The following is a 23,842-nucleotide window of genomic DNA, read 5'->3' on the forward strand; positions in this document are numbered from 1 at the left end:
AATTGGACACCACAAATATGAAAACTCTTGTAATTTTGGAAAATCTTGTCCATATCATGTAAAATGATTAACATTTAATATTATTTAAATAATGCTTTTGAAAGGAAACAAACATCGCTTCAAAGCCAGTGATAATTGTATGTTTCACTTGTCTTAAATCTTAACATTTACATCCACTGATTGGGCAATCTCTGTCAATGGCAATGTCCAGATAAGCCATCTCCTTGACAGAGATAGTACACTTTTATTGGGGAAGAAAAATCCATTCCTTTTTGCTTTTTCAGACTTGAAGTTGTTTTGGCAATGTCCAGCTTTTGGGTTACCCCAAATTTTTTTCTTAATTGCTTATGCTTTGTTTAATAAAAAAGGAAGCGTATTTTCTTTGAAGAGATAAATGAGGAATTGTGCATAGTTCTTGGTGTCTCAGATATTAATTTGATGATCATTTAATTGGATCACAAGAGCTATTGGGTGAAATTAAATTATAAACAGATGAGAGCAGACCGTGCATTATGAAAAAGAAGCTGAGGTATCTGCAAGTGTTTCAAATGGTCCCCAAGGCACCCTACATTGTTCATGCTCCAGAGAACCAAGGCGGCAGTGCCAGAATACCACTTTACACAACAGTTTCAGCACAAAAGCACCTGACTTCACTACCTACACAAGCTTTTTCATCTGTAAGATGCATATGTATATATCCTATTAACACCCACATTCCCTGTCTCCTCAATTCTTTGGTTCTCGCAGCTTACCCACATTTGATGTGTCCCTCCTCTCTTTCCTCCCACAGTGCCATTCTGCTGGTGGAACCCCATCCCATATTCTTGCTGCTCCCCATATTCACTGGCATCATGCTTCAAGTAGTGCTGACAAGGCAGCAAAACAAATAATAACTGATAAATTTGGGCAGAGCATTCATTTCATATTGACATAACTCCTGTAGACTAGCTCAGATACAAAGTATAGTGTTCATGTAAATAGCGTTTCAGATGCTAAGTGTCTAACAGACTAAGTACACATGTGAAGTTTAGAATTTGAGAAGAACACACATTGCCTGTGAAAGGCGATGGTTTTACATTTGTGAGTGCTGGATGAAAAAAAATAAAAATTTGTAGGAGAGTCAGTTGTGTTACAAAGTGTTACCACACCAGATTTGAAGACAAAACGAAATCATTAATGCATGAAATGCAGATTTTAAGTTGTGATAAGTGCAGCTCTAATGCAACTTTAACTGCAGAATTGCTGCTGCTGACTCCATAAAACACATCCCATAAACAGCTGTTAATCTGTTCACTGTTTATCTTTTAACATTCATTTGTTTAGTAATCAGTTCTCATTTGTTCTACATATGGTACAGCTTCCCTTTTATAGCAGCTGCATTTAATGAACATTTGGAGGCACAAAAGTATTACAGAAATTATTGTTTAACTATTCTGCATTATTTTTGTATCTGTCACCAAGGACATTTGAATAAAAGTCAGAAATACGGTCATTAAATCTAGAGTAAGGAAGGTGTAGGTGCTTTGTCCTCTTCCTGAACTGGTAGTTTGTAGTGGAAGTTCCTGCGACCATGCTTCACACTCTGCTTAGCTCCTTTAAGCAATTAATTTTCTCTATTTATACTGTCCATTCCCTTTTGTGATTCAGTGACGTCAACATGTCAAATTTGATTCAGTCTTCGGTTTTGCTCTGTATCATGTTAGAGACCTTTAGGTAATGCACTGAGTATCTTGCAGACCTGATAGACTGAGTGCATGTCGAGATTTTTAGAAAATGACAGTTTACAAGATTTAAAGTTTTGTCAGGTGTTCCGGTTAAATGTGGGGATCAGTGGTCATTAAAGCTGATTTGTATGAAGATAATTCCCTTCTGGAGTACTTGTGTTTAAGTGTCATCTTAATTCCTTTTTTCCAAAAATTCTGATCTTTAACAAGACCATTTTATCATAGTAAGTGTTCTCTGTTATTTATTCATGCTTCAGCCATGTCCAGCATCCTGGTCTGAATGAATAAATGGAACATACGCTTTTCTTTATAGGAAAGTACAGGTGAGAATATAGCTATGTACTGAAAATTTGCTAGTGTTAGGGCACGATGACGAATAGGGCAAACGCCCTTGGATTGGACAGTCTTTTGTCCTTGGTCAGTCTTTACTGGTGACCTTGACCTGCATCTGTTGCGAGGAGTCTGCGAGTCTGTCAAGCACAGCAATGGGCAGAGGAGAAGGGCTGTTCTTTAAAACTGACTCCTTGGATCGGATGCCGTTCCGGAAAAGGGAAATTCCCAGGCAGTTCCACCCGATTCAACCACAATGCCAGGTGGGTTGGGGAGATGAGTGAAGAAAGAAGCAAGTAATTGCCTAAATGTGCCAAGCATTTTACAGATTTGCACAGTGTAAATGTTTTGGACATATTGTTTTCAGATGGTTGATTAATCAAAATAGCTGCAAGTGAGTTTGATATGTGTCACCTGGCATGTAAATAGATAGATGTGTTAAATTGGCGTTGTGTGTGCAAATGCTCAGTTGGGAGAAATATACAAATGATGACAGGATATTTTAGAAAGAATTTCAGGTATTTCTGCAAGGCATTTTCATTGATAAAGGCTTAGCTGTGAGAGAAATGTGCTTGTTTCTAAATTTAACCCTACTAACAGTTTACCACCTTCTTTTTGTGTGTGTTTCTTTTTCTCTTCCAGTGCCACCTTGGGCCTTAATAGCCATAGCCATAGTTGCAGTCCTATTAATCCTTACCTGCTGCTTTTGTCTCTGTAAGAAATGCTTGTTCAAAAAGAAGAACAAGAAGAAGGGGAAGGAGAAGGGAGGGAAGAATGCTATTAACATGAAAGATGTTAAAGATTTAGGGAAAACCATGAAAGACCAGGTAAAGTACCTCTCCTTTACTTGAACTCTTGAGTTGCATTTGAAGGTTTCTGTTTGATGTGTCTACAAAACGTTCTATTTGTTGCCTCAGCAGTGGCTCTGTGAAGAGGGGACTGATTGGCAGCATTTTCTCGGTGGTATCACAAAAGATGAATCTGGGTGTGGCATCACTGATAAAGCAGTCAGCCAATTTCCCTGCTCTGCTAAAAAAAATGAGCAGGCATATAATGACTCATCTGGAAGCGGCAAGTTTATTGAGAGTATTTTGGTTGTCCCAAAAATGAAGCAAATGTGAGCAATTTTCAGTGTCCTTTTTCAAGACTTTGACCAGGACCTAGTACAGTGTTTGTATATCTTTCTAGCAGTATTTCTGAGCTTACATGATAAACAAAAATAGCCCTGAACTCTAAATCTCTTTTTACACAAATGCAAAAGTTCAGCAGAGAAAGAAACAACAGTATAGAACAAAAAATGAGAAATATAGAAACAAGGGAAAACAACCGAAAAGGAAGAGCACAGGGGCATTCAGCACAATGATGTTGGGAGAATTCATTTTGTACTAGAGAGGAGGAGATTAAAGATAACATACTTGTAGCTGTAAGTCAACTGAGTAACTTGGAGGAAAAGATCAGCATAATGCCCTTTGAGCAGCATCATTTCCATAAGGGCAGAAAAACTAGTCCTTCAGATCTGCTTCATGCAAGAGAAGCAGAAGGTTGCAGGACCTAATCCTCAGAGCCATAGACTTGACTAATATGTTCCTGAAAGAAAATAAAGCTTTTTTTAACAGGGTTTTAGTATTGTCATTCCTGGAGCAAACTGTTGAGAATAAGCAGAAGAATGGGGAAATAAATGTGAAGTATCCATGTGTCCTCACTGCGTTGCCAGATTTCCTAAGCTAAGAAGACAAAGGGCTGTATTTTTCAAACAGAAAGTGCTGAAGAGATTTAGAGAATTGCTTTGCAAAACCTCTTCAGTAGGAGCCAATAACTGTAAATATATTGCGTGGTCAAGTCTGTCATCCCAAGACCACTGGTAAGGTTGAGCCAGAACAGTCCAGGAGCGCTTATCCAGCCAAAGAGAGAGGATGAAACATGGTCAGGAATGAGCAGTTCCTTCCACAAGTTGGGATCTAGTGTAGAAGAAAGCTGGGCTGAAGGCAGATTGATTACAAGTACAAGTCAAAGCTGGGAACCTGAGGACTAGGGCCAGCTGATTGGGAGCAAGATCCAAGTAGAGAAACCTAGACCACAGTAGCTAAGAGGCCCATGGAGCAGTCCAGAACAAGTGGTGAGATGCCACTTGTACAGTGATGGAGCAGACACCAATGTGGCTCATCAGCCAAAGAGTCCTGGAAACAGGTTAGCATGCTTCTCCAGGCACGTAAGATGTGATAGGGGAAGAGCAAAATCAGGAGAGTGGATGAGGAAGCCTTACAAGTCTGTTGACTAGCAGCAACTGGATCACGAGTGGAGTCTGAAAGGAGCTCAGATAAGGGGAGGAAAATAATGGATAAGCTTCAAAGGTACAGAGCTATCAGAGCTATTTCCAGTTTCCGTTATCAGACAACAGGACAGTTTTTGTTGTTCTTGCTCAGTAGACTGTATGGAAAGAAAATAACTGAAGATCCAGTTGTTTTATTCCTGTTCATGCTACTCAATGGCAGTAGCCACTACTAAAATGTTGATTTATTAGACAGTAGTTAACTTTTCTAGTCTATACACTACACCAATAAAGTAAACCTTGGCAAAATTCATTACTTTCAAGCTGTATGTATCAACTTTTTATAGTGACCACTGTACACACTGTCATCACGTGAGTAGTGAAGGAAAGAGTGAGGCTTGATCTGACACAATCTGTTTTGGCTCTCAGACCATAAGTACACATTGCGTGCTTACAGCTAATGAAGTTCATACCAGTTGCCCATCCTAGGTGTATTCATGTGTCTACATGCTAGTAGGCAATACAAAGCAGATTTCTCTACAGCCATCCCAGATTGCCTTACCGCAACTAACAGAGTCCTGCACAGGCACAAAGAGCGAACAGCTGGAGATCCTTGCATCCACATTGCAAGTGGAGCACTTCAGATAGTGCCCTGGTGTGCAGCTTCAGCCTTGGTTCCACCTGGAGAGAAGATGCTTCATGTGCCACACTGGTGTGCTGGAGTGCATAATACTAACACAAGACAAATTCACACCTGAAAACAACCTTGTCAGTACACAAAATCACTAATGTAGATGCAGCTATTCCAAGGTTAGGAAGATTAGTGAGGCTGACCTCAAAAAACAACAGAGCAGAAATTTTGAGTTCTCCCTTGAAAAAGATTTTATGCTGATTTTGTTTTCTCCATATGATGGATGTGAAACAAACCCCTTTTCTTTAAGCACTTTGATTTAGCATTCGTAGATTCCCTGTATTTGATTTATAGACTTTGTTCTGAGCTATTAATATTAAGTAATTGTGAGATATTTATCCCTCAGCAATGCATGGAAAATCAGATCACCAATTGTTGGGTTACCCTGGGCTACTGTAAGCCAACTCCTCCCATTGAAAAAGAATAATTTGGAAGAAATGTTTGATTATGATTGTGGAAAAATTGCTTGAGATGTTTCTTATGTTCTACCAATGATAACAAACCTAATACTTTGTTGTAGGACAAATAACGTGCAATTTGTTGATTGATATTTATGTGGAATTTGTTCCATATCATGTAAGGCCATTGTTGTATTTACAATATATTATTAAGTGTTTTTAATTATATTCATTAGGACCTGGATAAATGACCATGGATTCTTGGAAAATGAATATTTTAAATGCAAAATTACATCATGTAATTAATGTTGAGTTTCATTTCTATCTTTTTCATGGGAAAATTTGATAAAAAGCTGAATCATGCATCTCTTGTCTACAAAGAGAGCTCAAACTTTGAAATGTTGCACAGACAATTATTTTAAGATTATTCCATTCAAAATGATCTGTATAGTTATTTAAACATACTTTTGCCCAAACTTTTTGGGATTTAACCAATGTTTTATTTTGCACAGTTAAACCTAAGGAGGGTAGATTCTCAGTTGATGTAAAAGTCAGACCTTTAATAAGTGGATGGATCACCAACTCTCCAGCCAAGCTTCCTCTTCACTGTCTAGGATTTCAAAAACAGGCTACTTAAATTAGCCCCTTAAATTCATACCTAGCAGTCTGATACTGTACAGATTTTAAGTCCTTGGCATTCAATAACTTTTACCAACTTAATTCCTGATTTGTGAAACTTCAGCTGTCTTTTCTTTTTTTTTCTGTATGACTGATTGTTTATTCTAACAGTTTAATCTTGAATTATCAGTGCAAATTTTAATATACCTAGCTGAACTCAATGCAATGCTGAATGTAGAATATTTCAGTTAAGATAATTTAACCACTTTAGAGGCTCTGGCATAAAATAGAAAGGGGAATAACAAGAATGCCTTTTAGCTCTTTAACGAAGCAAATTTTAATGTTAAAAAAAAGTAATTGAAGATCAAGATGTAAATCTAATGCCATTGTAAAGGGCAACATACAGTACCAAAGATCTGAAATATTGTCAAAAAACCAAAAACCTTAGTTCAGTCATTGTTAGGCCTGAACCCGCAAGTGCTAATTACCTTCTGCCTTCAGCTAAGAGTGCATAATAGCAGTTGATAGGCACTTGGCATCCTGCAAGATCCTAGTTCCCTAGGCACACAAAACTTGAAAGGGAGTAGCATTTGGTAAATTGAAAGTATCAGCTTCTGGAAATATAATTTCCATCTTAGTCTGGTTTTGTTTGTCAAAAAGAACTTCTGACCTACATGTACTCATGCTGACCTGCACATCCGTGCCAAATCATTATAGAGCCATGTAGCTTGACATAGTTAAAACTCATTTTGACATGGAGACTCAGTCAGCTCAACAGTCACACATGATAGCTAGATATTACAGAAAGTGGAATAAAATTTTGGTCTCTTTGTGCTTCAAAATGTCCACTTTCCTGAAAACAACTTCAGATGAGAAACTGTTTATGAAATAATATAGATTATCAGCAAATGTAGTTGAGGTAAAGTGGGAGATGAGTTGAAAATAAGATTAGGTTTTCAGTCTTGAAACCTGTTTCCACTGCAGGCAATGCTTACTTTTTCAAGTAGAGTATACAACTCCACCAGGGGCCACTGGGAGGATTAGGTTCCTTCTAGGGGAGGCAAATTGTTAGTGAATGTACTACTGTAAAAAGGTCATTTCTCCATGGTTTTTACTAATGTTTGTGTGTGGATGTTTTAATTTTTATTTCTTCCTTCTATGTCCTCCTTGTCTATGTTTTGTCTCATGACTGTTCTGGATTGTCACTTGCGGTAGGTTTATTTTGCTATTTGTACGCACCTAGTCTAAAGCTCTGATACATATAGTCTTCTGACAGCTCTGGCTCCTCAGCTGAGATTTATGTGTAGTAGCTTTGATACACACATCAAGAGGCTGAACTAAATTGATTGGGTGTTTTTTTGGTTGGGTATATATTTGGGGGGAGGCTAGAGGAGTGTGAAAGAAAAGAGGTTGTCATTTTTTCTGTAGCTAAAATATTAAGTCAAACTGTACTAGAAAGCTCAAGTTTAAAATTGATAGGCACATAAAATAACTTGCTAATTTTATTTCCTTTTTGTATAAATGTCACCATATCAAAAGTAGACGAAAGCAGTGTGTATTTTTAAAGTCTTAGTTTCTAAGTGTTGCTAAAACGATTGGTACCTCATGAAACTTGCTGTGGGCTCTCGCATCATCTCAGTACAGTGTCCATGCTTTAAATTCTTAGTGCTCCATACCAAAGTCTTTTAAGTGGTCTTACTCCAGATTTCTGTTGGTGCAACTGAATGACAACTAGCACCAGTGTTTTTATGAGATCTTCCCATCACAGTTTTCATCTTTATAAATTTCCAGTCTCTGCTAATGCCCCTGGTGGCTCCCACTAGTTTTTTCTTTAGAAAAAAAAAAGCCCCCAAATACCCAGCTCCAGAGACACTATAATAGCTGCTGATTTATTGGGTCTGAATTTAATGCATTGGTACAGCAAAATTCTTGCTTAAGCTCAGCCTGTGGGCTGAGGAAAGGAATAGATGTAATCATTTTAGTCATGAACAGCGGCACTGAAAAATTACTAAAATTTAGCTCTATCGCTTGGAGAATAATTGTTGTGGTGGTCTGAACATTTTATTAGGTCACAAAGCATTTGTGGAGAAGGAGATCTAATAGCTCGGTCCTTTCTCATTGCATCAGGCTAAAACACTGTCACTAGTGAAAGATTTTTGGCTTCCAATGAATGTATCTGTTAGGTGAAATAGGAGATTTGGGATCAGGTATATGTACTACACCCTGAAGTATGAGGAGTATATTCTTGGCTCTGCTACTGATTTACTGTGGCCTTCAGTCAGCCACTTGACTTCTCTGTATGTTTGTTTTTCCTTTACATAGGCCTTCCTTTTGCATCGGGGTTATGTACTAACTTAATCAGAATATTCTGATTAATGTTCATGTATTAATAGCAGTGAAACATCGGGGCGTTATAAAGTAACATGATAATCATGAGAGCTGCAATTGCACCTAACCAAACTTCAACATATAATGGTTTTCTTAGACTATTTCACCTTACGATTTTAGCTGTTGAACCGTAAACGCCCTTGCCCTCATGGAGACAAAATACTGAAAGAACAAGTTATTTAATGTTAGGTGCCCTGAAATATTTCAAAGTAGTGTGTGTTGACCTGGCAGCATGAAGACGATAGCCAAAATGAAGTCAGTAAAATCCACACTGACATCCAGAGAGCCTGGATTTCACTCAAACCCAAGCCTTTATTGCCAGAAATAATCCAAGAGGATCTTTTTGAGGGACAGGAGCTCTGTTGCTGGCAGCGGTCTTTTCTTCTGCAGTGTTTGCTCATGTGCTTGTTTGTTTTCCGAGTTGAATGCCTAGAGAATAGTGAGTATATTTATTCCACAGTGCCACCTGTCTTGGTCTCAGCATGCCAATTCCCATTTGTTGGCATCTTCAGCCCATGGTGACATTAATGCTCACCGTGGCTTATCCACAGTGCAATGAGACATTCTAATTCACACTCAGAAAGACAGCGTGTGCTGCAGAGCCATTACAGTGTGGAAAATTAGTCAGAAACAATGGGAACAAGTGTCTCTTAGAAAACAAGCCCAACAAGTATACTGTAGCAGTCAAAATGGATTGACTGAGTCCCATTTGTACATTCATTCAACCTCAGGCTTGACCAATCGTCCTGCTTTTTCACCTGCCTCAAAAGGCAACTGTGCAGCGTGCATGAAACTTCCTGAAAAATGTGAAAATAACATGTTTATGAAGATACAATGTTATAGATGAGTGTTTGTGTTCTGCAGGGTTTTCCGCAAAACTCTTCTGTAACTTAGATTTATATTAGACTTCGGAACCCTGAAAATACGGAAGCAATAGCTGTGAGCCACAAGGCTGGGCTTATTTGCATTCCTGTCTCTTCCTCTCAGTCACTCCTAAGAAGACGTAGGAGCTTGCTTTGCATGCTTCCTGAGTTCTTTTTCCTCCTTTTTAAAAAATATTTTTCCTGTAAAATAATTCATTTATTACTTTTATGGTAACCTATTGTACTGTTAGGATGATATGAAGATACAGATCCTACTCATTTTCTTACATGCCTTCTTTCTATACTGAAGGTCTTGCCACTGGAAGCTTCCATTGTCAAGGACATTTCTTTCTTGCCTTCTCTTGATTAACAGGCCAAATTTTGAATTCTTTATTCAAGACCAGAGTGTGCAGGTTCCTAATGAGTGGTGTCTAGGAAGTATGCAATTATTCCCTAAATTAAGTGATTTGAATTACACCCTCGAGACATTTACCTGTATCCACTGATTGTATGGAGAGCTAAACTCTCCGTAGTTTAAGAGTGCCTGAAGTTAGTGGCTACGAATAACCTACAACAGGAACAGCAGTTCATATCAATGAGGTATACGTTTCAAACCCCATTGGAATATTTAATTGCTTACTTTTTAAGCAAAGGCATTTATTCTTTACAAAATGGTGAATAATAAATATGAATAGCAAAATAACCTTCAAGCATGAGAATATCAGATACTTGATAAAGTCCTATCTAGAGGATGGTCAGAGGATGATCTTATCTCTTTTTAAGCAACTGAGCCAAAAGAACAGGTCTTTGCCAACTTTTTCTCCATAGATCAATATGGCACCAAATCAATCATGTCTGGCTATATTTAGGTTAATTTTCACTGTTAAATAGATGTAGTCCTAATTATATAGTATGACAAATTTTTCAAACAGAAATAAATGTGGTACTCGGAGTGGTCCTCCCATGTTGAGGAGCCAGCTCTGTCTCAAAGCGTGCTTCCATCTGGCCCGCTGCCATTCATTTGGGGAGGATGAAGAACAATTGATTGAGCAGCATGCACTGGCCAAGCAGCCTAAAGCTGCCTCCTACTCACAGCCTGCTGCTTAGCCCAACCAAGCACTGCCATATGGGAAGTGGGGGCAGAGCACGCTAGCGTACTTGCAAGAGTTCTTACTTCTTTTAGTTCATGCACACGGGCCCTGCGTTCAAAGCAGAGCCCTGACCCACAGGCTGAACTTCCAAAATAGGCCCCCAGGCTGAGATCAGCTGCATCTTTTTTCAGCAAATAAACACTGTCTACAAGAAAAACGGGTAGATTTGGGGGCTTAACAGCTCCAGCTTGAATGTATGTATTCATTTTTTACATTGAACACTTCCAGCATTTGCTGTATTCTTCTGTTGCACCAGAATAAGTTGGTATATTAGTACCCAAACAATTCAGCGAGCTCTTAAGCTGAACATGATGACCTTATGTCATAGAGCTCCTAAAGAAAGCAAGCCCTCTGAATAATCCAACAGACCATTTAAAACCTGGATAACAAGCAAGGAAGTAATGTCAAGGCATCGCATGCTAAAGTCAGCAGGGTCTTGCTCATTCTGTGCATCGGTATGGCCCACTGCTGGTGTGTGAGACCAACGCTCTTACAGCAGTAATGGCAAAGGAGATTTCACAATGACCAAAGCCTGGCTCAGCCACTGGAAACCCGTGCGCAACATGCTCTTTAAATTAATTCATGGAGAGAAAGCAGATGCTGAATGAATGAAATGTTGCCTTTCCTTCTGAGGCACTCTGATAGAGAATGTGCTACAATTGCAGGCTTTTCTGCTTTGTGATAGGGAATCAGCCAGGAATTTTTAAAGGCTTTTCTTTTCCCCTGGGATAAAAATTGGCCAGGTCAGAATTATGGTGTTCTTGAATGTGAAAGAAATTGATAAGAGGTGCACCACCATTAGTGGAAATGCAGCCATTCCTAGGTGTGGAGGAAAAATTGCTTTTCTGATAAATTCATTGTTGGACATGGCACAGAACATTCTCGCTACAAAATAATATTGTTTTCTTCCATTCAGCTCAGCAGGCATTGCACAAGCCTGAGGACTGGGCATCATTCACACATTAAAAAAATATCCCCTTCACCATGTGAACAAAAGGAATGATTGATGGGACAGGCAGAGGTGGAACTTGGGATGGCAGCATGCACTGTGCAGCAAATAAACTTATAGGCTGCAATCAGCATTATGTTTTCCTTCCTAACGTCTCTCCTTCTTGCTTACTGGTAACTTGTTTCCTTAAAAGTGAGGCCATAGGCCACCCCATGAATGGAAGGAACCCTAAAAACTCTGCTATTGAAAGTGTTCCTTTACATATGACAGTGAAAGGCACTTTGCTTGCAGTCCTAAATAGCTTGTGACATGAACTAGGCGCTAACAATGAAACGTGAAGGTGACTGAGACCTGAATCAAAGACCAAAATACACCTCCATGGGTCTTTGCATCCTCCCGGTGACTCGGACATTGTGGCCTCTGTCTCGCTGTACAGGAGGCAAGGAAGTACACTTGCTCCGCCAGCAGCTTTGTTACCTGAATCTCGTATCAGTTTGCTTTCCTGGCGGCTTCGGCACACATGGAATCTGGAGGCAACCAGCGGACCAATTGTGCTAAATCCCTTGCAGACCCTCTCGCTTTCTACACGTAGTTTTGGGAGTGATTAAATGAAAGTGTACGTACAGCTGTTTTAATGCCCAGAATCTCTTGTTGTTTGTGGTGGATAGTAGTGGAGTAAACCCAGTGACAAGGTGCAGGGCTTTTGGAAGGAACTGAGCTGGAAGCAAGGGGGATGTTCACAGTATCAGGAGGGCAGCATCACCGGAGAGGGGCTTTTGTCAGCTGGGGGAATGGCAGGGGGAGGAAGCCCAGGAAATGTAAAAACCCTCTGCAAGGTGTGGAGTTTGCAGAACTGCAATTACAAGCAGTTTTGGTTTTTTCTTTCCTTTTTTTATGCAAAAGATGCAACTACAAAAAAAAATTGAAAATTAAGCATTTTCTTTAACAACCCAGAAGAAAAGAGGAGACTATAAAACCACTCTTAATTATGTTACAGAAGTGAAGAAACAACCAGCAGATTGAACTGTGGATCCCAAATTGCTGTAATTTAGCCCTGTTTGTTGTAGGAACCACTACAGAGTAGATGAGCTTGAAAATGATTAACTAAACATGGCACAGAAAAGAAAATCCTAATGCCATATGTGGATTTATGTCTGCAGCCTTGGTTAGAACTAGTTACAGAGCTCATTCAAATACGGATTAAATGAGAGGTTGCTCAAAAATTCACTTTGTCTTCTAGGTGTAAGAAAACGTATATTGTGTGACTCTGTTAAGGTCCCTGACACAAAGTGACTTGCTGATTTCATTAGGTGTGGATGTATCACCTTGTAATGGTTGTATTGGATTAACACTTTTTTTGTACATTCCTACACCTGCTTACATATAAGCCTACGTTTTTCAGATACTTATACACATGTAAGAGGATATAAAGGATATAGAGGTTTCATTGTTTTGTGTTTCTGCATATGTTATGCAGAAATGAAGAAACCGCTTGAGTGAAATTCATAGTCATCCCAAATTAGAAAAGATAAATCTGGTCTCCAGCACAATGTAATAATGCATTTCTATGTTGCATATTTCACAGAAAAAGCATTTAAAATGTCATGGAATTAAAAGAAATGTTCGGAAAGGAAAGGCTTATATTCCTCTGCATCTAAATCCAGGCTTTCTGATCACAGTTATGTCAGTTGAAGAGGCTTGAGGAAAAAGCTGGCTTATAATTAAAAATATTTTATTGTTTCTAAAACCAGTAAAATATAGCTGCTTATTTTAATTGATTGTAGCAATACAACAGTAAGATCCAATATAGTGTGATATAGTGTGCTCTAAATTGAGGGTTGCAGTACTATTCCATTCAACATTGATCTTTCAGAGAATCTCAATACAAAATGAAAATCCCTGCGGGGTGTTTCAAGTACTTTGAAGCAATCCAATTCTTCTTCCTCTTTGGAACTCAGCAGCTGCATCAAACATGAGAAACTTCTGTGCTTCCTTTGACTCCGCTTCTTCTTGAAGCATTGGCCTCTAGTTTGAAAGCAAATACCTCTCTTGATGGTAAAAACTATTATGTACAGACTGCTGTCGAGATAATAATTTGTCATTTCTTCCCTCCCCCCAGGCCATCACCTTGGCCAAATCCAAACACCATCTCATTCTTAGTGTCTCTTAGTGCTTCAGTGTTTCTGAGTCAAGGTCAAGAAGAATCATATAGCTCCTCAGCTGATGTGAGTAATGTGCAATGTTTTCCATCTCCCCTGGGAAATAGCTTTCACCTTCCACTAGGCCTCTCATAACCTGTGGAGAAGAGTTTCCCAACCATGCAATATTTTCTGCCTGCCCTTCAAAAGTCCCTTGCAAGAGGGACATTAGCTTCCCATTACATTTTCTTTCACAGTAAGAACTTCTTCACATTGAATTACTCACAGCTCTGGCATCTCCTGGATTGATCAGCTAGGCAGAAGAGTATATAATTTTTCTAGAGAAAGTACGGATATGTAACTATTGCCTTGATGCAATACTTACAGATTCCTCATACCTGGAAATTAACATAGAAGGTTCTTTTTGCATTCTCCCTTTTATACCTGAGGGATGGCTGTAGGATAGTTCCTCTCAGACAAAATCCAGGTCAAAAGTAGGTGAAACAGCAGAAAGTCCAGTACTTATCCCAGAAATGGTGATATACTAGAGCTGTTTATCACTCTTCTATCATGGAGTCCTCTGCTAGGGGAATACTGAGATGATTCAGAGCAGTGGGTCTTGGAGTTAACATCCCACTCTGAGTTACTGCATCCTGTTGTCTCCAGGCTCAGATAAATGTGGTTGCTTCGGCTGGATTGAGTCACATCTTTCTTTTTCTTGATCACAAAACCTCAAGCTTATTTTTATTATCAGTGAAAGCAAGGTGTTTGGCATAATCACATCACCCCATATCCTGAAAGTCCCATGTATGGTCCTGCAGGGGCTCTGCCTCAAACTGGCTTTGCTCCAACAGTATCCTCTTGCCATAGCCTGTCAGTTTTGAAGTGTCACGCTTGTTGTTGTGCTAACAAAAATGTTGTGCTACAGCCAGGGAACTCACTAGCAGCTCGGTGATTAAAATGTCTCAAAATAATTTTCGTTTCGGGCAGTTCAGCCCTTCCAAATAGAAATGATTTAGTTCAAAAAGTATTACTCTTCCAGCATCACAGGTGATTCTCATCCACTACCAACCTTTCTCACCGATCTCATCCAGGTATACTGTAATTTATGTTCCTCGTAAAGAGTCCATCGTTCACTACCATTCAAATAGTTAACTCAAACCCAGCTCCTCAGCTTGCATAAATCAATGTTGTTGCATTGATTTCAGTTGAGCTATGCCAGCTGAATTTCTAGCTTATTTCAAAAAGTAGAGAAATAATTGCTTAATACTGTACCGTTTTGAGGCTGACCTTTTGAATTTAGATCTGGCTTCTGAAAAATAACATTTTCTACCTCAGAGATCAATCTTTCCTCTTACCACACCCACACAACTGTTGCATGGCCCCCACTGTCTTCATGGCTGAGTGAGAATGTTAATGCTTTCACGTTCTTTCTTTCACCAACCACCATCAACCGTGGGTATAGCTACTTTCCAGCCTTTCTGTCTCTTCGGATAGGGAGCTCCAGCTGCATCCTGTTGTTTATATATGCTGTAGGTTTCTTCAGACCACCTCACATTGTAAAAAAAGAAAGAACATAACAAATCTTATTCTTGCACTTAATAGTCTGTTTCTGCAAGCAGAAGCTCCATATAGAAGGAACTTTCATCCAGATAGGGCTCTTACAGATAAGCATACTATTTACTATAACATGCAAATAACAATTCTGGATGAATGCTCAGTATTGATTCCTTGTTTTCACACTCTCAACTTTATTTTCACATTTTCCATAATTTTTCACTATCTGTCTCATCGCTTTTGCCCATTTTTCAGTTCTCACTCAGGTAAGAATCTGCTGGAATAAGATCTACATAGTTAATTATGGTTCATATGGTTTAATAATGGTATGAATTCCCTTTTCCACAGTACAAATACTTCTGCTTTCTGGTACAGCAAAAAAATGATTACATCATTTAGTATTTTAATTATGTATAAAATCTATAACTGCTGTGTCCTTTAAAAATAGCAGGTTTTATGCAATAGACAAAGCTGTAAGCAGTTGTGTATTTCTTTATTTTTGTGTTTCTTTCTAAGCAAACTAAAATCAACTTTCAATCAATTTGGTTCAGCCAAGCTTTATAGCGAGAATGAATAAAAAGGAAATTGGTCTCGGGAGGGAGGGAAAAGGAGAAACATGCATTTGCTAATGGCATGGTGAAAACTTTGCTTCCATATTCATTCTAAATAAACATGAAAAATGTTTGGCATATGATTGTAGGAAGAACTCATCCACAGCACATGCTCTTTGTCATAGTAATGCTACAGAAACGTGTTGCCAATTGCAAACAATTCACAGCATGCACAACCAGGTTTGACATTGCCAAGATATTCTTAAGTTAAATGAATGTGTGACTTTGCTTATTTAATAGCACGTTTGCCTCCTTGTGCCTCTTTAAGAGCCAGTGTGAGCCCAGAAGAATTTTTTTATACTGAGTTGATACTTTGTTTCTACTTTCAGGTTTTATAACAATCGTTGCTTGTAGTAGTCCAAGAAGCTTTCTTCCTACTTCCATTGCTTGCTTGCTGATTTATGACATCTTCCTGAGCAACCTAAATAGTATAAATATATATGTAAACTGCATATTTGGTTTTCTGCTGTCATGCTTGCTTTTAATGGCTTTAAAATAGATTTGAGGACAGTGTCTATTTTGAAGTGGTACTTAAGAGTTTGCCTTATTTATGAATATTACATTCCTTCTTTCTAGGCTCTTAAGGATGATGATGCTGAGACTGGGCTGACTGATGGGGAAGAGAAAGAAGAACCCAAAGAAGTGGAGAAACTAGGGAAAATCCAATATTCTTTGGATTATGACTTCCAGAACAATCAGGTTTGAAACAACCAACCTGTAACATTTCATTTCTGTGTGTGCAAGGGGAGAATGAAGTAATACATTTAGTTACAGTAGATATTTCTGAAATCCTTGATGCTTGCACGGAGTAAAGGGAGAAAGCAAGACTGAAGATTCATGACAGAGGTACTACTAATTGGTATGCAATGTACTTGGAGTTTATATTACACCTTTAATCAAAATTGAAGACACAGTTTTATCTAATGGTTATTAATAACATATTAAGACAACACCAGTCAAAGTCAACCCACATTATATTATGGAGTCTGCATGCAGACAGTAAAAGATAGCTTCAGCCTTCAGGTATTTAAAAGGTAAGCAAACTAAAGATGGGAGGAAAAAGAGAGGGACATAAAAGTAAGTTGATTCATTGTGGGTCTTTTAGCAAGTTGATAAGATTGCCAGGAGTAGCTTTCTCTCACTTCATCAAGTGTGCACTTTGCCTTATTAACTAGCTGCATCAGGTTCTGTTGCTCTCCATGAAAGTACACCTACTAGCCAAGAAAATTTTAGTTTGGGACAAAAGTTCAAATAAAAAGGTCTGTCCCTAAAAAAACCTGAAAGTTGAACAAGAAGAATCTCTCCAGTCAAGGACTGATACTCTTTCAGTACCCTACGCTGAAGCTGGTGAGTTCAAACTCTGGCATACTTACCCAGGTTTTCAGGAGGAATAGACACCGTAATGTGATGTAGAACTAGAATTGACCTTCTTAACAGGTCTGGCCACATCCTGAACTAGCTCATATTTCATTGCCCTCCCTGGCCTCTTGCTGTGATTGGGATCACTTTTGTCACAATACCAATTCACAGCCTCACATTAAAACTCACTGTGCTTAACTTTGGACCGAAGTACACCAACACATCTGACTTCTTCACTTCTACTGCATGTCTTTCAGTGAACTTGAGAATACATATCCTGCATTTCATTTTTTGACAACTTCAGTCAAACCCACATTATTCTTCTCTATTTAGGGAAATAAATGACTACTGAAATTAAATCCCTGTTAATTCCTATTCTTAACCTGAACTGACTTCCACATGTACTTATGATTTATTTCCACATTCAGATTCTTTATTTTATGCTGTTCACGGAATGCAGTACATTTACTTGTTGCAAGACAAAGAAAATAAGAGAAATTAAGAAAAATTTCTGTGTCAGCAGCAGGGTATTTACACACAGCTATGACCTGGCATAATACACAGTATTTCCCTGTCTTTTCAACTATCTTCTGACTACCAGTGCTTGTTTTTCAATGCAAGAGCCAAAAAGAATTCTGAAGCCTTTCAAGAACCTGTGGTTAAAGGAGCTTTTCCTCGACTTCCAGAGCAAATTCCGTGGCCATGTGATGAGTCACACTGATCCCCCTTGAAATCAGTATGAAGCATTAGACCCTTCAGAAGCAGAAGATCTAAAGAGGGGGAAAGGAAAAGCTGCAAATGTCTTCTGACAAATGGATTTCAGTTTCCTTAGAATATGAAAACAAACTTTCTGTGTGACTTTTATTAAAGGAAATGTTGATTTTGTGAACTACATTTTACAAAGGGAAATAGGATGGGAGAGCAACAAATCTGTAAAAGTGTGTACAATTTAATTAAGGTAATAAATTGAGTTATGGATTCCTATTTTATTTTGCTGCTCAAAACTATGTTGCAGCTTGGAATTTGACAGAGGATAGATGATATAAAAGAGTAGAAGAGGAGATTCAGTTAGGTTAGTGTAGCACAGTGGCATGAAACTACAGACCAAAAACCTGGCTAATATATTGCACAGGCTTAAGAATGGACACAAGATGACTGATGTACTCTCCAGAGCACGATGCCTCAGTTCTAGAGAGAGAAATTTTAAAAGGGAATAGAATTGCTTTTCCACTCTGTTAACTAAAAGTCATAGACTTGTTTTTCACTCTTTGATGTGAAAGACTTGATGTAGATCCTGAGCCTATCCGTGTATTTATGAACTGTTATGCATCTAGGATAAGAATGAGACAGAAAAGGAGAAGTGTTTCTTACAGCTAAAGGAAAATGTTTCATGGAGCGTAAGAGTCCTATAGGTGGGACAGCATGCAGGCCATACTGTGAATTTAAAACTGGTAAAAATAAATCCAACTTTGACGAATCTCTCAGAAGCCAGAAGCTTCTTTCCTAGATTGACTATATTGTTCTGTATTCCAGTTGCTAGAGCTTCTGTTTCCAATTTTAAACAATTCATCCTTGTCTCCAGATTGACCTTGAAGAGTCACTTGAATGATTACCTTAGTTCTGTGTCTATGAAACAAGATTAAAAGTATTTTCTTTCTCTCAACTCCATTATGCTGATGAGGCCTAATACAGGCTGGTATGTCTAGATAACAACATAACATAACATAAGCCTTCATTTATAACACTTAAAAAATGGCCAAGGCATTTACAAGTTTCAAATGTGCTTCAGTCTTATTTTTAAAAGTGTTTAAGAGATTTAAGAAACTAATTTTTCTGGTTTGCAGTGAGATTATGCATTGTTATTAGTATTTAGTTACCAAAGGTTAGTTTTCATGGAGTATTTTTTGAAAATGCTGTCCTTAGTTTACTACCTAAACCCATTTGTATACATAGCAAGAGAATTTAAATATAACGAAGACTGCAAGATCCATTTGTTTTCGATAAAGCTCTGCCTGATGATTTGCATTTGATATCTCACCTTTTTGTGTTTGGCTGGGGGGAAGGTTACATGTTGGGGATTTAGAATACAAATTTTGTAGTCAAAATTAGACATTCTTGATTGTTTAATAATGATTTCTATTCATGGTGCCCAGCGTAGAAAAATAATGCACAAGAGGAGAGAGCAATTGAAAGTTATTTGATTGCAGTCTTTAAAAAGATGAAGTCTGTATTTAGCTGTAATCAGCTGCCCTTTGAAAACCTCTTTTCTGCTTAAAAACAGCCTTTGTACAGTCTGCATCTGCCATAATTGGTTTTCTAAAGTCTATAGTGTTGCTTCATTTGCCTTCCTTGAAGGGGGGGGGTGGGGGTGGGTGGGATAGTTTTTCATAGACCAGAAATAGAGTGCATGTGTATTTCTCTGTTACAGTTTTTTTATAAATATCTATTTGAAATTTCATTCTGCTGTTTTTCTCTCTTTTCAGCTTCTGGTTGGGATTATTCAAGCAGCTGAGCTGCCTGCTTTAGATATGGGTGGTACATCTGATCCCTATGTGAAAGTTTTCCTGCTGCCTGATAAGAAGAAGAAATATGAGACAAAAGTCCACAGAAAGACCCTTAACCCTGTTTTCAATGAGCAATTTACATTCAAGGTATTTTTTTGATAATTACTGAAACTTTTTTATTTAACCACTATGTATCTCATCCTTGGCTACAACGTTAGATGCCTTAGTTAATTGGTAACTGCAGCATAGTGATTTTTCATGTTGTAGAAACCTCTGATATTCAATCTTATAAAGAAAATGGTATAACATAGGGTCAGACCTCAGTAGGTGTAAAAGGCATGGTTTGATTTTAGGCACTTCGGTTATCCTGATGTGTGACAATCTGATCCATATTTTATGGCTGGATAAAACTTACAAGAAAGTCAGAAAACAGTGACACTTTGACAAATGTCAGGTAAATTTCACTAGACCAGCATTTTCTTTAAATATCTTTGTAGTCTGATTAATGAATTTCAGTATACCATTTCTTTTCCCCTCAAAAATAAGTTAAAACTCAAGGAAGGTAAATGGATGAAGGACAATATGGCAGATTAATCTTGCTAGACTTTGTCATAGCAATTCTTTGCCGTGCTACTTTACATATAAAAAGAAATAATGTCTCAAGTTTAATAACATATGAATTAAATAAACGTAGCTAAGCCTTACGTTGCAATATTTAAGTGGTTCCAATAATACCTATCAATAGTGTTTTTCTAAAACTGTAGCCATACCTAAACCCCAGTTAAATACAATAAAGGAATACTATACAGCACGTTTCATAGGGCTTCTCCTAATATAGATTCCTCTGCTGTTACTTTAGGCCTTTCTCTCTATGCCCTATCTTATAACGACAGCTACAGATTGAAAACAGGAACAGTGAAAGACTCAGGCTATGTAATCATTCAATGAGAAAGATATCCCTGGAGGCCAGAACTACTACTGCATATATAAGCTTATTTTTTCCCTTGAAGATGTTCATAAAAGTAATCTTTTGTGGGGAGTTATTTTTTTCTTGAGCTTTCCTAAGAGAGTATTTAAAAGAAAACAGAGTTATAAATTACAGATTCCTGTGCAGCTCACAAAAGAAAAGAAAGAACCAATAATGCTGTCATCTAAGATGAAGGCACAAATTATAAATCAGATCATCCACTCCTGGGCTATAATGTCCACTTGTTTTAAGTCACATCTTTAATATTCAAATTTTATGCTCCAGAAGAAAGTTTGCTTTCCACACAAGAGCTGACAGAGTGTTTAGGTGCATCCCAATATGGTACTGATCATCCCCTGGATACTGTGGTCTGTACTCAAGAGACCACCAATGGAGCATGCCAAGTACTATCATTGTTCTGGGGACTACAGTGAAAAAGACGAGTGACCATTTAACTAGTGCTGCAACTGTAATAAATAACTTCCGTGGGAACTACTGACAATATCTCATTTATTTGGGCAGAGCCTTACTTCTGTGACCCACTTCAGGTGATGCACAGCTTCTGTTGGCATCCTTCCCCTCTCTCTCTTTGGCAGAGCTGCCCAGCAGGCAGCCCAGACCCATTTTGTTACCTTCTCCCAGGGCACAGCTGTGAGCCGCCTGCCTTCCTCCCACAGAAGGGCTAATGGGGATGAGATAGATGGGTTATGTTTCTGCTGTATTGCATCTTAGGCCCTGGACCTCATTCCTTCTCTTCTTTGAGTGGTTCCCTGTGTTAGTTCCCTGTTCATTTCTGTTTCCCAGACATCCATGGTGCCGTTCCAGGGTGCAGGTGTTGGTCAGGCTCCAGCTGTATGAATTGTATACCCGCACTGCGCTGCCAAAAGGGAACTGAGAAATCCTAGCTGGACTACACCAGTCTGGCAGAGAGAGGTGTTCCTCCCCAGGCCCGAAGTGGGATGAGGGTTCATGTCTGGAGGAGTGACATGTCTGTGCCAGAAAAACACTCCTATACATGTCCTCTACCAAGGTCTCTCCTGCATTAAGTCAAGAGGCTGAGTATCTCTGAGCAGAGCAGAAAGCAGGGAGAGGGGAGCAATCCTTTACAAGAGCTAAGGACATCCTTGGTTGTCCTGAACAAAGCTGTAGGCTGAGGCTGCTTTAGAGGTAATGAATGGAGGAAGCACTGCCACTAGATCTTCTTTAAAAAGGAAAGTAGCTAAAATAAGCTTTACTGAGGTCAAGTTAATGATAAAAAAAAGTAAATAATGATAAATGTAGTCTTTTCATGCATTCCAAATGACCAGGATCCATTAAGTGGTATTGTAAACTGATGGAGAAACTTTAGAACATTTCTCTTCTCCTGTTTTTGAGGCTGCGTAAAAATAAAAGTGAAATTATGCCTTCCACATACATTTGCCTTCTGTAGTTTTTTAGAAGCTACAAATAATTTACAGAATCAAAATAGATTTTGCTATAGTATTTGCTACAATACACAACCGTGTACCCACTCAGTAATGGAAGCTGGAGCTGGTGCTTCTTTTAAACATTATACAACATGTTATGAAAAAGAAAAACTACTCATGTTATTAGTAAGTATTTTAAAAAGCAAGTGGAAGCCAAACAGTAACAAAAGTCATAGAGAAATGTTTACTGAAGCCTGTGGAAACCATTTATACTTGCAGAATATATTCAAATTGACCAAGTGTTCAGTGTAAATCCAAACAATTCCTAAATCAGACCTCTCCAGATAGCCACTCAAGTGTAGCTTACCTGAACTGCACATCTTCATCTGAATATTAAAAATGTGACTCATAAGCATCCTAACCCACAGCATCTGTCCAAAACACATCAGAACAGCTGGAGAATTAGTCAGAACTTGGCCTTCTGCCACCACAATTTCTAGCTGTACACTGTGACTTAGAAAGCACCTTAGTGTCTACAGTGTGAAAGGTATAAGAATGAAAAATATGCCTTGGTAAGTAATAGGTAGTGGTACTGTAAGAGAACTATTCAGTGTCTAATTACTTTGTGTCAGATACAGTAAGCCAGTTCTGTTTTTTTCATCAGTCTGGGAGCTACCCACTTCTGAGTGATGACAGTTGATTTATTGAGGGAAAGACACCATTGTGTGAAAAGTTCATGTGTCTTCAGTGCAAATAATTGGGCTTCCTGTTTCAGTTTCATCACCCACAAAATGATTTGAAGTAGAATGAGAAAAACCCGTGGAGTGATGAGTGAGCTGCCACGTTGTTCTATCGAGTGCCAGAGCCTGGTCTTAAAAAATACTGCATCTGGTGACTCTGAAACAAATACACCTCATAATTTTCTCTGCAGCTCAATTTACCTGAGATGACAGCTGATAAACCAAAGAAATAGATTTGCATTGTAGTGGACTGATCTTTATTGTCTCAGATCTGGAGTTTGTCATTTTCTCGTCTTTGCAGGTGCCATACTCCGAGCTGGGTGGAAAAACTTTAGTGATGGCAGTTTATGACTTTGATCGTTTCTCCAAACATGATATCATTGGGGAATATAAGGTTGCGATGAACACAGTGGACTTCGGTCACGTCACTGAGGAGTGGAGGGACTTGCAAAGTGCAGAGAAGGAAGAGGTAAGAAAAAACAGATTTTTTTTCCCCTCCCCCCAGGGCACTTTTATCCTCAGCTAGAGAAGCAGTCAAACTAGCAACATTTTTTTTGCCGAGACAGCTCCCATCTGTTATCAGCATTTCTCAGACTTACTTTGCCTGATAAATTTTTGATAAGCATCTTTTCCAATACTCATTGAATGGTACATTCTCCTTTGCTAATCCCATTTTGAATCTTTTTGATACTTTATGCAACATATTAAGAAAGTTTTCATGAGTTTGACTTTTTCTTGGATTGATGCAGTTTGGGCACATAGAATTTGCATTTGAATTATACGAGTGGTGTGCATTTAGGCTTCTTTGTGGCCCTAAGTATTGTCAATGTTTGCATCTCAAGGCATCTTATTGTGCATGAAGATAATGGTAGGTTTTCATTGAAATACCTTACAGTTTTATTGAGCTGCTATGCAATAATATCCATTGATTAGAATGATGCATTTGACAAAGACTTTGGAACAGCATCTCACTCAAATAGTGTCGTGGTTTAACCTCAGTCAGTCGGCAACTGAGCACCACACAGCCACTCGCTCACTCGCCCCCCCCCAGTGGGATGGGGGAGAGAATTGGAAGAGTAAAAGTGAGAAAAACTCGTGGGTTGAGATAAAAACAGTTTAATAATGGAAATAAAATAATAATAGCAATAATAATAATAATAATGTAATAATAATAATATA

The 23,842-nt window shown here is 38.5% G+C and overlaps 1 protein-coding gene across 6 annotated transcripts in view; it reads left to right on the plus strand.

Annotated features, from left to right (window-relative positions):
* The window catches only part of SYT1 (synaptotagmin 1), a 457,999-nt gene that overhangs the window by 357,639 nt on the left and 76,518 nt on the right, over positions 1-23,842 (plus strand). For 5 of the 6 annotated variants that reach the window (XM_076333461.1, XM_076333478.1, XM_076333451.1 and 2 more), the window contains 4 exons: positions 2,697-2,881; positions 16,264-16,386; positions 19,530-19,697; positions 22,965-23,132. In XM_076333461.1, coding sequence (XP_076189576.1) covers positions 2,697-2,881; positions 16,264-16,386; positions 19,530-19,697; positions 22,965-23,132 — 644 coding nt within the window. The remainder of the gene's footprint in view (positions 1-2,696; positions 2,882-16,263; positions 16,387-19,529; positions 19,698-22,964; positions 23,133-23,842) is intronic. The other variant, XM_076333495.1, reaches the window with a different exon arrangement.

Source organism: Aptenodytes patagonicus, chromosome 1 (assembly GCF_965638725.1).
Source record: "Aptenodytes patagonicus chromosome 1, bAptPat1.pri.cur, whole genome shotgun sequence".
Classification (NCBI taxonomy): domain Eukaryota; kingdom Metazoa; phylum Chordata; class Aves; order Sphenisciformes; family Spheniscidae; genus Aptenodytes; species Aptenodytes patagonicus.